Source organism: Plectropomus leopardus, chromosome 8 (assembly GCF_026936395.1).
Source record: "Plectropomus leopardus strain MGB_pleo_1.0 chromosome 8, ASM2693639v1, whole genome shotgun sequence".
Taxonomy (NCBI): Eukaryota; Metazoa; Chordata; class Actinopteri; order Perciformes; family Serranidae; genus Plectropomus; species Plectropomus leopardus.
The window spans coordinates 25,361,112-25,378,834 of record NC_142183.1 but is presented as its reverse complement, the minus strand read 5'-3'; the positions used below and the strand labels follow the sequence as shown (position 1 = coordinate 25,378,834).

Here is a 17,723-nt window from a genome sequence, read left to right as displayed (position 1 = left end):
AAATTACCCTGAAGACATAAAGACATAAAAGGAGTTCTCTCGTTGCAACTTTCATGTCAGCGAACAGCGTTAAATTGCAAATCATAGATCATAAAGCAGATGCCAGACCATCTGTTAAAGTGCTTTGTGAGGCAGCATCACCCTGGTGCCAGCAGAATTGGGAGACAAAGTGGAAAAAGTGTGAGGTTGTTTCTCATCATATTTTAAAACATACTGAAAATTGAAGTGTTTTTGTGCCGACGTGCTCAGCGGCTTTGGGTATGGAACTTATCTGATTACATTAAGGCACACTTTTAGTTCAACTGAGGGTAATTACTTCTGTATGGGCGTTTGTTACTGTGGAACAAAATACATTTACATATTCACTGAACAATTAAGATGTATTCATTTAGATAATTTACTAAGAAACAATTGCTTTCTGATACATGTGAGGATTAAAATATTTCACACATAAAAAGATTCCACTCTGTTATATACCTACGACACTAGAGGAAGGCACGAGTTGAACAAAAAAGTGCAGCAAACTGTAGATTTTAGCTCTACACTGTAAAATCTGACAAGTTGATTTTACTTTAAGTATAACTATTAGTCTCTATGTTTACATAATATCAGGTAAATTTAAGTTTACTTAAAGTGGAGTAATATTTACTTAATTTTGTTAAGTTGTTGCAACTTAAAATTGACAAGTTTAATTAAAGTTTTATCAACTTCGGTAAACAAAGTTTACTGAGTTATACCTTTTTATTTAGCTAGCTGCAAAATCACATTTGTATATTTTCAAACCTTTAAACAAAACAGAACTTGCAGATCTCCTAATTTCATCATTGACAAAATCCCCTTTGTCAAGATAAGGTTAAGTCAAACTAATTTGGTTTATTGAAGCTGCTAATACTTAGAAAGAACAAAGTAATTTTACTTGTCATTTTAAAGTTGTAACAACTTCACACAATGAAGTAAATAGAGTTAAATTATAAGTAAACTTAACAAATAGATATCAAGTAAACATGAATTAAGATTAATAGTTAGATTTACTTTCATTTTTCCAGACCTTTGATTAATAAGATTATTTTAAGTAAGATCAAATGTCATATTTTAAATCAGTTTCAATTTTCCAACCATCCCTCGGATGGTAAATACATTTTTAAAACCGGTACAGAGATGGTCTCCACACCTGTGGTGTTATGCCTGCCTTCTTGGCAGAAAACGTGGGCCTCGGTGCGTGGACCCCTGACCTAGGAGAGGACACCCGCTCTGGAGAAAGGGCCGACATAGGAGAGCTGATCCTTGGCTGCCCATAGGCCGGGATTGGTGAATATTCTGCTCCTGCTGTGGTGGGGCTGAGAGGCAGCTGTGGAGACATACACTGGACACTGAAGTGAGAAGGAGGGTTATTAGGTAAGGAGGTCTGTCTAGAGAGCGGCTGGGTAGATATCAGGTTCTTGGCCTGTGGTGCTCCTTTGGGTAGGCTACTAATAGGGTCCTTGACTGGGTTTAAGATGAAGAGGGAAGAGGAAAGCTGATAGGGCCGGTGCCTTGACAAGTCCATCTCTATCTTGGAGCAACCATTTTCCAGAGGAGGTGGTTCTGGAATTGGCTGTGGAGCTGGAGCTTTTTGCCTTGGTTTTTGCTTGACTGCTTGTTGGGTCTTTAGGTTTTGTGAAAGCTGAGCGCTCATGTCAGAGTTTTTAGCAATGGCCTTGACCCTGCCAGGCATGTTTGATGGGTACACCCAAGACGGTGGAAGAGACATCGTAGGAGAAGGAGACCTCATTTGTCCCGCATTTTGCTTCTCAATGACATATTTCTCCATCCTGGACTGACGCTTGGCAAACAGCTCTGCGCCCTTTCCAGATACATTGGTGAGGGTCTGCTCTGGCCTGTGCTCTGCCCTCGGGCGAGTTCTGGAGGTCTTGAGACAGGAGGCCCACTCTGGAACTACTGCCTCCTCTGCACTTTCCTCCTCCTTGGCGAGGAAGTTGGAGGCCTCTGCACCCAAAGCCAGCAACTCTTCCTCGGATGATGGCTCGGGCACAGATTTTTGTCCATGTTTCTTCCTTTCGTCCACCCCCTGCACCAGAGACAGCAGCTCAGGGTTTGGAGCTACCACTGTCTTCTCTTTGAATGTGAACATTGACTTCCTACTTCCCCTTCTTGCAGCACCCTCTTCAAGTATTCCTGTTTTGATTGGTGTTATCGGCTTCCTCTCTCCAGCAGGCTGAGGAACAAAGGTGGAGGGCTTTGGAGCTGTGGGGGGGCCATAATGAGGCATAGGTGGGTACTGAGATACAGAGGGCAGAGGGTACTGGGATGGTGGAGGGGACATGACGGGAGACATCGGAGGTGGACTGGAGTAGTAGGTCTGCGGAGGTTGGTTTGTAAAGGCTGGTAGAGGAGGTGTGGGGTATGATGGAGGCGGAGGTGGGGGTGAGAACACCAAAGGTTGGGGAGCAGTGAAAGTAGGGAGAGGAGGAGTGGCATAAGAAGGAGGAGGGGGGATGTCCATGATAGGGCTAGCTGCCTCTGGAGACTGCACTGTCAGTGGCGAGAAAAAGGGCCTGGCAGTCCGATTGATGATGGTGCTTGTTTGCTTGGACGTGGACACAGATGCCCGCTCAGGTCCAGAAGCACTGTGGCAGCCATTGTGGAGATTTCCAGGGGGAGCTGGCCCTGTGTGGCCCCCGTTTATCTCTGCCTCCCCTTCAGCATGCCCCATCCGAACTAGACCAGTATTATTACTTCCAGGGGGAATCTCATCCTTGACATTGTCCTCGTGGATTTTATCTCTTGCCTCCTCCTCCTCTTCTTCCTTGACAGGGAGGAAATGTCTCTCTTGGATAACACTGTCCTCTATGTCTTCCTTGTGGAACTCTTTACCTGGCTCCTCCATGATATCACCAATTGAATTTACCCTCCCAGGTGGTGACAAGAGAGGCTTGGTGGCGCTATTCTTAAAGTTCAAGACTCTATCCGTGTCCTCAGTGCTCCTCTCTGCCCATGTAAGTTTGTTGGATGAGGGCTGTGTTTTCACATTCTCAGCTCCGTCGTCGCCTGACCCCTCTCCACAGCTTTCGAGCGTGAAGGCGTTGACCCTCTGCTTGCGCCGGTTGAAGAGCTGCACGCCTCTGGAACTGGAGTTGGAAGGGATGGTGAGCTGAGCAGCGATGATCTGACTCCTGACGCGAGCCTCCTTTAGCTCTTTCTCTGATAAACTGGCGCTCCTGGTCAGATCTGGAGTGAAAGAGACAGGGAGAGAAAAACCTGATCAATGAGAGGGGCTTGTTTGATTTAGATGTTTGATTTACGATGAAAGGAGTCCATAACTTTTGGGAGATTTAGCAATGTGCTACATCCACTGTTCAAACAAAGACAACTCCCTCAATATCTAATTAAAGCTCACCAAACCGCTTTTATGTACAAAAAGAGAGAACCAGCAAGGACAAATTTTTAACAAGTCTGGGATTAAAAATTCTCTTTAAAAAACCCACATAATTGTGTGTGCGCCACATGGTTTTGATTGTTTTTTTTCGGTGCTTTTGATTCCAACCAATCCAGCAAGAAGAAAATACGACTTTGTGGACACTTGACTCAGCAGACTGGAGCTTTAGACAAAGAACTAATAGACGTAGGCGGGGAAACATTTTAATATGCTTGTTGACTGAAGTTAATAAAATCATCTAGGTCAGTGTCTCCAAAAGAAGTCAATCATGTCTGTAACTGATGCTGCAGTTCTGCTGATTGCCTTGAAATTATGAGATGATACATGTCTGTGTTAAAATTGACGGTTTGTTTTCTGAGCTTAAGAGCTCATTCCAGGCAGCGGAGCTATTTCCTCTGCCATCTGCTGTAGTCCCTCCCTGAGCATTCCTCCACCGCTGAGAAAACTCCCCGTCTGAGCTTCCAACATGCCTTTGGTTTCTCTCTGTAGTTAATTTGTGAAATACTGCAGCTCCAGCCCTTAATAGAGCAGTTTTTACAATCCATGCCTCCCAAAAATGACATCTTTCAACTGCTGCCTATAAACATACTATACAATCAAGTGTTCCCATCTTAAATATAGAGACTACATCATGCTTCAAAGTTCAGAAAAAAGAAAAACAAAGCTGCATCTTTGCTTTATTATTTTACAAAATAAAACCCCTCAGTTATAGCTTCTCTGATGGACGTTTTAAAGGAGAATAAGTGGTTGTGGTGACACATCTGGAAGATTATTCATCTAATTTATCTGACTGGTGGAAGATATTCGGCATCTCTCCGGGAGGTCTCTTGAGCAGCTGAGCCATGACTCTTTTTTCATTTAATAAGGTGACAGATCCAGACAGCTATGCTATTTGATGTAACCATGTGCCAATCACAATAACTGTGCATAAATCAATCACTTGTAAAGCTTTTCTATATGGAGCTCACTCTGCGTGCAGTTTTTCCTGGCACAGATAATAAAGCTGGCATGATCATTCCCCCAGTCAAAAGGAATAATATGCATCTGTCATTGATTTTACAGACTTTCAGTCCGCCGTCACAGTAATTGAATTAACTCTTTGTAGGTGACCCATGAGTTCCTTTTACATGAAAGTTCAATAACATATGTTTATTATCTTATTGTTTTAATACATAAAAAGGGACTATGGGGCCATTTTGGATTCTAAACATGTGCAGAGCATTTACATGCACAAAATTATACCCTTTGATGATGATGCTGGTTATTTCTGCAAAGAAATAAGTCAATGTCAGCATTAATATGGGAAATCAATCAACCTGCCACTGACAGGAAAGACAGACGCTATTACAGGGAGATACATCAACCACCTAACATATTTGTGACAACAATATAATAAGGATGAAAGCACGATCATACAACCCTTTAAACAAGCACTACTCTCACCACTATTGGCATGAGCATAAATTACCTTCCTTTATATACTTCTGCAGAGAACCTACCACACAGGTGCTTACTGTATATTCAGAGGCTTTTATCAGTATGAGTGGCGAAACCACCACAGGTCCCAGTGACATTTTTATTAGCTATTTCATTTTTATAATTCAGACTACCTGGATAAAGCAGACCCAGAGCAGTGAAGCTTGAAATGAAATGTCCCCTCACTGTAAACATCTACCTCTAGTGGGAGCCAGACTGGTTATCAAGTATCACGCAGGTGCAAATCCCATCAGTGATTTATATCAGGACCAAAATAGTAAAAAATAAGTGATACTCTCTGTGGAATGTTGTTTTTTGTTTGTTTATTTCTTCTGTTAATTTGATGAATGGAATATTTGATGACACCATATATTTATATGTAAAATAACCCTTTGGAACCTGAAACAGACATCAGTTTTCTTGTGCTACGTTCAAAAGCATTTCACAAGCTAATTAACCCTTTAAAACCTGATTAATTAGTTTGATTTCTTTTGATAACACAGGGGGAAAAGGCAATGACCAACTTTGCTAAAAACAAGTCCCACAAATTGCTGGACATTAGTAAAATGTGACAAGAAAATCAGAAAAAAATTGTTTTGAAAAAGAGGGGAAGGATTATTAAAAGTATATAAAAAAGGGAAAATGTCCCAAAATTCATATTTATAATGATAATAATTTTAGGTCTGAACTTATGTTACAGAAGAAAAAAATGTCAAAAAAATACAGCACTTCTTATGTTGCTCTTTTTTTTCTTAACTTTTGGGCCACAAAACCAACCAATAGTTGAAGAAATTAATTATTTTAAAGCCACAGCACATATTTTCCTACAGATTTCATGTGAAGCTGATGACACAGAAATGCTACAAAGTTCAAAGGACCTTGTTTAAAACTTCTTCATGAATAAGGAAAAAAAACTTTAGTTAAAGGACGTAGCCGATGATTTAGGTTACAAAAAGAAACTCGCTTCTGACAAGTCATATTTCTTCACAATACAGGCAACCACAAGCTCTTTTGTTTTAATTCAAGGCTCTAAAACATCCCCAAAGTTAGCTCAACATTTCTTTTATCTCACTGGATTCAATTTATTGCCTATTCTCTTACCTTATCCATCTTTAAATTCAGAGCTCCGCTGTTTTGCTGTACTTCCACAAGAGTTCTCAATCTAACTGCGTCTGATAGTTTCACACCCCCTTTCTGAAGCGAGGCACGGGATCAGATTTCTTTCCCTCTGCAGTCCAGCAGCAGCAGCAGCAGCGCACAAACAGGCAGACAGGCAGGCAGGCAGGGAGGGAGGGAGCTGGTCTGTAGCTGGAGGCTGTGCTGTCTGTCATTCAGCCTCCAGCTCTGTTTCACTTTTTCAAAAATCTGCACCACCACCTCCACAAGCTTTCCACTAATTATAAAAAACGGAGACATGCCCTCGAGAAAAAGAGCTCAGGGCTTCTGTTGCGAAAGTATTGATGTTTTAGCAGTTTGCACAGAGCCTGCACTTTGTTTTGACAGTTGTGGAGAGGTGTCCAATCAATGCCAAGTATTGAGCGGCTTATCTCTGTCTAATGTCCTGTCATGGCTGGGAAGTGTCTGACTCTTGTTGCAGCCTTTGAAGTGGAAAGGGGAGACCAGAGACACTCCAGTAAATGTGTGTATGGATTAGATCGCTGAGACTCCAGAGATCCAGCTCCTGACCTCTGCTGCCCTCCATGTCTGTCTGGATATCGCCATGTAAGTGTGTTTATGGTGCACTCTCTTCCCAAGTGTCTGCCCTCTCTGAACCCTGTGGGCCCTGAGCTCCAACCTGCAAGGGCAGGATAGGAATTTCCTGTCCTCCAGCAGAGACAAAACTCAGCCCTCGGCAATGATGCAAGAGCCTCCACATCTCATTGTCCATCCCCCTTCTCTCCCTACCTCAAACTTTCCCTACCTCATCCCTGCGTGGGTGAGAGCAGACGGCAAACTGCCCCCACAGCGGGAGGATTTAAGTCAGAGGGCCAACCCTGCATTTGTGTATCAAAGGTCAGATTACCCTGTCGGATGTTATCTTTTCCGCGGGCGATGGCTGTGGGGTGAGCGGGGATGACAGCACCGGCCCCCGTGGGTGATGTGTGAAGCGGCATGGAAAGACAAGGATTAACAGGGGTCCTGGGATCTTAACCGGCTGAATGTGACTTAAACTCTCAGTGGATCCCATGGGGAGAATAAAAAGACCAAGCTCGTATTGTTACTTCTGTGTGTTACGGAAGGTCTCGGCAGAGGTGTAGTCCACTATTAACTGCACTCGTGTTGTTTTTGGTGACCTGTGTTTGAGGAAACTAATTAGCGAGGAATGAGTGATGGGAACAGTGTTAGATCTGTATCAGGGGCGGTTATCTGATGGCCATGACCTTTCTGTTATCTTTCCTTGCAGCACAATGTCTTTTTACTCTCTTTGAATGCTGCATCTGACAGACTTGTCACTGCCCAGAGGTAATTATGTTTCCAGCTGAGAATTGTTTCAGTGTTTTTCCATTTTGCCATCTCAAAACAAAATGTGTGTCTTTTTTTAAAATCTTACTTATTTCGGGAGTTGACAGCTGTGAAAAGTAAAAAGAAAGGTTTCCAAACAGCTCTTGCCACAACTTGGCCCATTATTGTCAGTGGCTGTGTTGTATATTAAGACTGCCCTTTAGCAGTGATGCATGATTGCATTTCCATTGCTGTTGGGGCAGCCTGTATTTTTACAGCATGGAAACAGATGTTTCATAGAGAGCCTCGCTGTGTCAAGTTGCACTGAGGAGGCAGGGCTGCCTGTTTTCTCTATTTGCTGTCTACTCCCCTCAGTTTAAGGTTTTCAGATATGATGATATACTGCAATTCAAGCCACACTGTAGCATTAAGGCAGCACTACAAACAAACCACCCGAAATGTATTTACAACTCAATGTTATGAAGAGTTACAATTCACTTTCTTGTTGTTGCTCGGGCTTCCCAAATAAGGGCAGCGAACGTCAGATAAACAAACACTTACTTGTTTTCCGGCTCATCTGGTCTTTGTTGAATCCTGTCGTCTCCCATGATGCATTGCACTCTGTCCCAGGGGTGTTTTGTGTTGCCTGGAGAGGTTTTCTCAATCCCCCTGGACTCCAGCTCACTCCCCTCCTGATAGACGTATGTCCCTTTTCCATCTCCATCGCTACCCGAGGTGAAATGCTTCCGCTGCAGCAGAAACAAAAGCCCTCTGCAGGGGGATATCTGAGTGTTTCGTTCCAGTCAATGCAATCGTCAGTCCAGTTGGAAGGTGAAGGTTTTAGTCCTTACTGGCAGGCGGTGAATAAGTTTAGAAGTACAAGAAAACACACAAAAATGGACGAGGGAAGGAGTTGCTCAGCTTTCCAGATTTCTGCTTCCGGTTGTGGCTCCCCTTTTAGTAGTAATACGTCCAAATGTTGTCCTGTTGTCAGCTGAAATTTGACGGAAGAAGTGCGCTTTATTTTAGTCCTCATGAAGTATTATTCTCTATCTAATAGGACCTCCCAGGAGGGTCAGCTTCGATGTGCCTTGGATGAGTTCCCATGGACAACTGCCACGAAAATTGCACAAGTTTGTTGTGCTCTGTTGAAAATCTGGCAAAGGGGGCTGAGAAACAGTCCAGTCTTCTCTATTCGCATCTCTCTAATACTCCTTTTTCTCTTTTCCCAGACATTGTTCTTCCTCCTCTGCTATTTTGGTCACCAAAACATGCTTTTCGTCTGCATCCCAATCTCCAGCCCACAGATTATTTTTCTTTTGGAGAAAAGGATCTGCCCTTTATCTTGGAGATCATAACTCTAGAGTGACGCGAAGGGGAACTGTGTATATGGCAGCTTCCTGCTGTTAGGTACAACATAACAGGAATAACATTTCACCCTGGAAAGATCTTTCCAGAGACTGCTTTATTCTGGAGTTCTGTGTTATTTCTCATACATTAAAGCCAGACACAGCCTCTGCAGAAAGGGTAATCAGTTTCAGCCTTTTGTTTATTCACAAAACCACAATTAAGAGGGAAAGTTCTTATTTCTTCTGGTTGTTATGATTAATACTGAAATGCATCAGCACACCAGAACTAAGAATTTGTCATGAATACAGTAATTCTGCGGTCAGCGGCTCCACTATTCAGAGTTTCACTGTGTTTGTTTTACTCCTTGTAGAAAAGATTTGAAAAAAAAGCTGTTTCGAGTTTGGCAGACCAAGCTTGAAGATGAAAGGATGCAAGGTTGCTGTACATTATCTAATTCCTCTCCGTGTCCATTCTGTGTCAAGAACCACCTGGAAAAAAAAGAAACATGCATGTTAAAATTCAGCTGTACAAACTTTTTTTCAGTTACACTATTGAAATGTGACATTTTGCAAAGACAAAAGCTGGATGTTGCATCTTCCCACAATTCTGGCAAACCGCAGCTTTGGCAAACAGCTGGTACAAGAATCCTACTCATTTTTCCATCATCGCCCTTTGTGTAACGGCATGAGTTTAAACCCATTGCTCCGTTCAGAAGTTAAAGTATTATCCATGATGGTTTCGCGAAAGCAGTCCAAGTGACCTGACCTTTGTGCCGACACAGAGTCTGCAGTTTTTACAAATTGCAGTGGGTGACTCCAAAAAGCAGGAAGAGTGGCTTAAAGAACATTTTAATATACTCAGTTTGGCTCATGTGATGCTTTTAATGAACACTGGTTTACTTCCAAAAAGCATTAATCTGAACCTATGTCCATTTTTTTATTATGAAAGTCCAATTCTCTGTCCTCTAAAATGAAGATCAGCATCCTCACTTTGAAATGTAGTCAGGTTTAAAGGGTGGAAAAGGAAATAAGGAGACGCTGTATAAAAGTCTGAACGTGATAAACTCAGTGTTGCCTCCAAAGACGGAAGAAGGTCACAATCCATGTAGGCGTTAAGGTCGGAAATGTGTATTGAACTTGCCAAATAATTAACTTTATCTCTGCCTCAGGGTCTGTGAAGTGATACAGAATGCTGAGAAAGTGAATGTAGATAAAAGGTTTCCAGGCAGCATGAGGTAAAGAGACAAACAAATATTTGAATTGACATCCATCGCATCCCTCCCTCTTATCTGATGAAGCATGTCATTAGAACCACAGTGTCATGTTCCCCCTTCAAAGCTAATAATACCCACTGGCAGCGTTTGTAATGATAAACCAGTGTTTGCACGTCCTTTTCCTTGATCAGACTTGCCTCTCGTTGATGCTGATCACTGGCTGGTTGCATTTGTGTTTTGCTCGTGAGTCACCGCTGTAACGCTCAGGAGTGGGAGGGCTGCGCGCAGAACTACACACATAATCATTATTTTTGAAATTCCTCAGATGCATAGCAACCACGCTCACATTCATCTTTTCTGAAGGTGTGCAAGCACCGTTAACTTGTTTGCATCCCTTGAAGATTGTGCTCGGTGGAAACGCTCTCCCTCTGACATGACAGCTGAGTCATGACAGTCTGTAGGAGGACTGCTTATTGGCCCCTGAACACAATCAGCCCAAGCAAAAAACTTCCCCAGCTCCCCGCAAGAAAGAAACAAAAATCCTTTTTCGCTTACTGGTGCGATGGTGTCAAGTGAGGAGAGATGAAGGCCGGCATTGTTTAGACTCATTGACAACAGCGCTTTGATTTCCCCAGATGTGTTTAGATCTCATGTGACATTGTCTTTTTAGATTAGCACCTCATATTGCTGCATTGTCTCTATGCACAGTTGTCTTTGTTGTTCCAAGATTTTATGTTTACTGTAATCAGTGAAAACTGAGGTGAACACATGTTGAGGCCATGTCCTAGCGCCGCTGTATCGAATTGATTGAAATATGGTTAGATTACTTGTCTTTGATCCAGTCTGCAAATATTTATTAACTGACAGACAAAGACCAGATGTAGGACACTCAAAATTGACCAGAGCAGAGACTTAGCTTGAACAAAAAACACGGACATATGGACTCTTGAAATCCTCATTGGCCACAATCTGTCAATCTTTTTTTTTCCCTTTTCATTGGTCCCAGCTTGTTAATACCAAGCTTGGGTGTTGCATTTGTTCAGGCTGCTATCATACACTGTTTGTACAAATACTTACAAAAAGTAATGTACCACAATTTGTTCATGTTCCATATATTCGTGAGACAATAATTTGTGTATAACCCCCACAACTGGGAGAGCTGTGATCAGATGACAAATGCGCTGACGGGAATTAAAGAGAAAGTAGTTCACTGAGGAATTAGGTTGGGGTTGTGGATGGGTCCAATGAACACAGGACTTTCCCCCAGGAGACTGGTGTTTGTGTCCTGAACAAAGTATACTTGGAGTTATTTTAAAGTATTATGTCACCATGTTTCTTATCCTAAACCTAACTTGTCACTTAACTCTACTTGCCTAGACATCCATACATAACATTACATTAAGAATGTAACTTGACTTGCCTAAACCAAACCTATACAACTTTAAGTTAAGTGTTAAACTTTACTTGCCTTAACCAAACCTACATAACTTAATGTTACATACATATTTACTCACCCAAACCCAACTTACTATTTAACTTCACCTGTCTAAACACCTTTATCTAACTTTATGTTAAGTATGTAACTTTACTGGCCTAAACCTAACATACTTCAATTTATGTTTGGTACTAAACTTGCTTAAACCTAACTTACATAACTTTATGTAAGCACGTAACTTTACTCACCTAAACCCTTAACTTTACTTGCCTAAACACCTATATGTAACTTAAAGTTAGGTGCATAACTTGCCTAAACCTAAACTATGTAACTTTATATGAAGTACATAATATCATTTGTGCTGCACTAATTCGTTGAACAATGATACATTGATTAGTGATATCTCATTCCAACTGATCCCATCTACTTGCCATACCTGAAATCTGATGTCATCTCCTTTGCCTCTCACCCACCAATTACCTTGAACTTCAAAAGGTATTTCAAGGTGCCCACCTGTCCCATCCTGCACAGTTTTCCTGTGCCACCCATTGACCTCCATGATTACAGCCGAGGATATCATTTACAGTCGGGCCTGTGGGCCATTTTAGTGTGTAATGACAGAGTTCCTATACACCATCAACATATGATGAATCCATACGCAGACAGCAAATTTATCCCACAGCTCTAAGCAGCATAGTGATGACGCACAAAAGAAATGGCTTTGGCAGCCATGCAAACTGTAATCATTCATTTGTCCCTCATGGCCGTTGTCTTGTACATTTATTACACATCTGCATCAATAGCCAACTTGTAGACAGCATGTCAGCCACCTAATAACTCATACACTGCATGCACTTTCACCTCCGCTATGGCATCTGCACATCATCAGTCGCTCTAGGCATACATGTGTTGAGGTATGTGAGATGTGAGGATGTCAGGTGAGTGTGCATTCCAACCTATACTGTAAAAGAGTGTATCAGTTACCGAGCTTATAATGAGGCATCTGGTCACGACACTGAGTGGCATGCCTTTATGATCAAATCCCTCAGGGGCAGAGCTGCTGTGCGTCTGTTATCTCTTTCCTTTTGCCTGGATCCTTTATAGTTTGGCAAGCAAAAATCATTCAGCCGTTAATGCTAAAGGCTTTTGCGGGGCCCTTTGCTCTCTCTCTCTCTCTCTCGCAGTCACTCAGACAAAGAACCATTCAAGGGCCCTTACAGCACTACGAAATAATTTTGGGTAGTACTCCAAAATTGGCATTCCTGGTACATAATTCCTCAGGAGGCTGTGATAGTCAACATGCCTCGGCTTGTGCTGGCTGATGACTGACATCTAACACACTGCGAGGCACAGACTCCAATAAAAGTCACAAATGTTTCCTTCTCTCTGTTTCTCTTTCCTCTTTCAGGAATCGTGCAATCATAAATCTTGCAGGGGGAAACCTTGTAATGAAGTGTCTGCTTCATGTGGAGCTCATCCTTCTCCGAGTCACAGGTGGAGAACTTCAAGAGGCAAAGATAAATATTTGAAGTAGGCGCGTGTGATCCCGTGCCAAGAGGGGGGAACCTTCGAAAACAATCATCATGATCTGAAAACTGTTAGACCTCAAAGGGAGAAAGTGCAGGCATTTTTTGAAATGTAAGAGGTGCGTAAAAAATATCAATACTGCAGGAATTACTTGTGGAGTTGTGCTAGCATTGTTACTCTCTTCACGGTAACACATTTTACAAAATGAGTTTTCCACAGTTTCAAAGCATTCCCTGTTGCAGCAAACTAAAGTGGTAACATTAGTGAATATATCTACAGTAACATATGGTTGCAGAGAACCTACAGATGCCCCCCTGTAAAGCAGTTAATGGGCCTCACCTGTTGTGTTAACAGGAAGCAATTACTTATATATGTAAGTCAATACAGCTCCAGCCAGGTCTTTTAATTGGATACACCATCTAACATTACACAGTGCAGTTCAAGTCTATAACCTGGCTACACAGCAGGCTCCACACATTTAGGACAATAGGCTCGGATATCACTTGACCACAGTGCTAATGCATCCAGCCCCTTTTCTGCAAGCCTGAAGCCAGCGCCGAGGGAAAAAACAGCGGCCACAGATGTTTGTCATCTACTCAAACAAAGACTTTCAAAGTTTCCCTCCTCTTCTGCTTCACTTCACTGAGTTCCCCACTGCACACCCTCTCGCTCCCTCTCCAAACAAAGATAGTGTCTTACCCCGTAAAGATAAATATAATGGGCTGCAGGTGACAAAGTCTGCAGCAGTTTCACAGCGTCAGATAAAATTCCACGATTGTGTACTCGTTCCTGTTTGATGTGTGTTGGTTTGCTGCTCACCTGTACTCCGGTGGGTCTGGCTGTGTGAGGCAGCGAGTGTGTGTACTGCCCCTTTTCAGTTCCTTCGACTCTGCACACACACCTCCCCCTTTTTACCTCTCCCCTCTCTCTCTCTCCCTCTCTCTCTCTCTCTGAATTGAAGCAGACGAAGGATGAGGGTGGGAGGGGGTCAGTTGGAACACAGAAGGCTCTTTGTCTGGGATCTTTTCATATGGTTTCCTTCAAGCTTGCATACTGAACACATTATGCTATAATATATTTTCATATTCAGCACAGGGATGTTGAGGGACCAGTGGGCCCCACTCTGTTCTCTCCCCCCATTCTTTTCCTTTCTTGACCCATTTTCCCGCCATGCACAGGCAGAGAAATCTAAATAAAGAGAGAAAACTATGCTAGAAAACATGAAGACGAAGTTCATGTTAAAGCCACAGAATTTGTTGATGCAGTCCCTGACTGTTCTTGAATAATACAACTCAAACATAGACATGCCGAGACCCACAGAGCTTTTACCATGTGTAGCCTACAGGTTGCTCAGGACAGAACAGTTACATTCATATTTGTTTTGCAGCACACCTCAAGTATTTACACTTAAAGGCACGGACACACCTAGCTAACATCAGACGACTAACGGCGACAAGGCCCCCTGCTGTGTAACCTCCCGTTTCCTGTGTCTCGGCTAAAAAGTTGCACATGAACACACCGCAAAGACTACAACTGACAGCGAACAAGCTCATATGTTCTGCACCTGTGTGAAAAGAAATACCCCTTCATACCAGCAGACGACGATAGTATGGATTTATATTCGAAAAGAGAATTGGACGACTGTCATAATGCTAGTTAGCAGGTTAGCACATTAACAACACAATCCAATGTTGAAGAACAAAGCATATTCACTGTGCGACAGTGAACAACAACACAAAGCATCAGGAAACTTTCTGCTAAAGGTCTCAATGCCTAATGAAAATCAATCTTACTTTGTAGTTAGTTTCAACCACATGCAATCTGGACTTAAGCCGCCCACTCTCATTTCTCTTCATGTGTGCTGAGCCGAACTCCCAGTCAGAGCAATTTCATTCACCAATGGGCTCAGGCAGGGCAGATTCAACATGCTTCAACAGGGTCAGTAGCAACAAGGGTGATGGCTGCTCACCGAGGGCCCAACATTAACCAACGGCCAATTGTCAGCTTGGTTTTTCAGGGCCTTAAGTCCCAAGTCAAGTTCCATGTTCTCAACTTTGAGTTTTGAATCCTGAACAAGTCATATTGCACTTTTCACCAAATGTAATGCCATTTTAACAGATTAATAATCTATTAAAATCGCAAGAATGGATGACTTTAAAATTTTTTATTCATTTGCTAAAACAAAAATAGTTTATTGGAAGTTGTTGTGTCTCTGTAATTTTCAACCCTAACATTTTAAGCAATGCAATTTATGTTTCTGTTGGCCATTTTATAGTATTTGTACATAAACAAAATCATCTTTGGTATAATTTTTTTCAACAGTTGCTCAATAGCATAATGTCAGTCCTTCATGGGTCTCCCCTGCAACCTGATGGGATGCTGTCACATTTGTTTCACACAAAGTGGATCAGGAGCAGTAATGTTGGTTGATTTAGGAAGTGAAGGGAAACAAATTTGTTAACGTGCGATTGGGGAAGGTAAAAACTATTTTTGCGTCAAAACAGGCATGTCCAAGTGAAGTCACAAGACAATTTGTGCAGCTTGCAAGTCTTTTTTGACTTTGTCAAGTCTTAAGTCTTCAAAGTTGTGACTCAAGCCTGACTCTAGTCCACATCATGTGACTCAAATCCACACTTCCGCAGTCAACAACTTTTGTCGTCTGCAGGGATCATGGCTAATCTCACTTCATATCTCCAAACTTTGATTTACTAAAAAGATCCCACAGGTGCCATAAAATGTCAGTAACATCTGGTTCACTGTGTAATGTCTGAGGCTTAGAAAATATTAGATCTTTAGATTTATAGCGGCAGTTGTCTGCAGAGATACATTTGGATATATTTCATTCATCTTTAAAATCTCTCATACTGAATCCTGAAGGTCCTAAATGAGACGAGGACTGGCTGTGAGCACTGCGTTGTTTGATCCACAGCAGTGACTGCATGGCTGAGTCATATAGTGGAAAAAAAAAGGAATCTTGAATGACTGCCAGGATTTAAGAGTAACATCTTAATCTCCTTTCAGACATAGCATAAGCTAACTTTACTTAATGGTGCCATTACTCTGCCTGTGGTTCACCACTTTAAAACAGCAGGTCAAACAAAGTTTACCAACCTCGACTTTCAGTTTGCATCATGAGCATTTTTCAAATCTGAAACATTTTCAGCATCTTTTGTTATTCTGAAGTTGTTGCTGGTGGTGTCATATGTTTATCTGAACTTTTCTTTTCACTACCTCTCCTCACCTGATGGATGGTCCTGCCAAACCGCTCAGACAATCCATCACCTCGAGGCTACTTTAAGTAACGTCTCAGCACTGCCTCCTCACCTCCTTCAACACCCCTTTCCCCCGCTCCTGCTCTCCCCCTCTGTTTTTCTCTATCATTTTCTTCTCTTTCCTCACACATCTGTCAGCCCAGATCGATTTTCCTTCTCCTTATCTCTGTATTTCCTTTCTTTATAGTCCCACTTTAGGCTACTTATTCCTATTTCCCCCTTCGATCTCCCTCTCTTCATCACCATTCCGGCACACTCTCTCCTTTGCCCCAGCCTCTCCTGACATGTTTATATGTGTAAGACCCCATGCAGCTGGGAGAGCAGCCATTAGCTGCTGTGTCTGTCTTTCTTTCTTTTCCCTCTCTGGCTTTTCCAGTGGCCTGCGCTCTTCTGGCGTGACTCTCTGAAGGGCAGCTGTGTGTGTGGGAGAGCAGGGAGCTGAAGGGAAATGTTAGTGCACATTCCTTTAGAAGAGGGGCTTTTGCAGAAAAGACAGCGTCCTGGAATTTTCAAAGTGATCTGGTTTGCATTCCCTCTAAAGTCAGATCCATCTAAAAAAGTTATTAGAGAGCGCTTGCTACGGCCCGGCCTGAATTGATTAGAATCATGCACAGGCCCCTCTCTGCTTTCTCACTCGCCATACCAACCCTCAGCTCATCCCTCTGGATGTAATGGGATACAGCCATGGGGCTGTTCAAAGGCACAGCTTTTGTATAAACACACACACACACACACACACACACATAGAAAGAGCGAATATTCACCATGCTTGTGGATGTTTTGATGGGTAGATGTTCCTCAATGATAATGAGGCGCAACTCAGTAGAGCTCACGTCTCATAGTGTGCGTACAAGTACAACTGCATACCGCTTGGGTTGATTACCAATCTTCTGGGATACGGTACGCATGCAGGACTAATTCGGTTAAGGCACACTCATGTTTCAGCACTGCCTCTGTTTATTTTCAGGCAAGACAGACATCTGTATTTCTCATAAACTACCTCAGAGGCTGTTGTGGTCTGAAGCAGAGATGAAGAGAGCCGGGAAGAATCAGGGTGTGTCTACTTGTGGTTTGATGATGTCGACTACTGTAGGGGCACATTACAAAGTGACTGATTAATCTAATTCCCAGTAGTAGAAAGTAACTAAGTATATTTAGTCAAGTACTTGGCTTAAATACAATTTTGAGGTACTTTACTTGAGTATTTACAGTTTTGCTATTTTATACTTTGTCTACTCCACTACATTTATTTATCTCTTTGATACCTTACAAATTCAGATAAATAAGACAAAATTTAATCAACAAATATATTACTATGTATCATTATCCGTTAAGATAAAATTTCTCAGGAGATGGATTCAAAAGCTAAAATAAGTCAAGCATTCATCAGCTTTAACATTTAAGTGACATTCATGCATCAATTATCATAATCCAACAATATTATATGAAATGGACTTTTCTGTACAGTGAGTACTTTCACTTAAACAAGCTTTATGTAACATTCAGAGCATATGATTCAATGTCTGGAGGTGGATTGTCTGCACATGGTTCTTAACATGCAACTGGCAGCTG

General features: G+C 42.2%; 1 protein-coding gene across 3 annotated transcripts in view; it reads right to left on the bottom strand.

Moving 5' to 3' along the window:
• synpo (synaptopodin) overlaps positions 1–17,723 on the bottom strand; it is a 54,025-nt gene that overhangs the window by 5,852 nt on the left and 30,450 nt on the right. The window contains exons 1-3 of one of the 3 annotated variants that reach the window (XM_088081256.1): positions 13,699–13,822; positions 7,916–9,192; positions 1,172–3,228 (exon numbers count right to left, since the gene is read on the bottom strand). In XM_088081256.1, the coding sequence (XP_087937382.1) occupies positions 1,172–3,228; positions 7,916–8,078 (2,220 nt within the window). In that variant the 5' untranslated portion in view covers positions 8,079–9,192; positions 13,699–13,822. Of the gene's footprint in view, positions 1–1,171; positions 3,229–7,915; positions 9,193–13,578; positions 13,597–13,698; positions 13,823–17,723 lie in introns of those variants that run through there. The other 2 variants (XM_088081257.1, XM_088081255.1) reach the window with 2 other exon arrangements.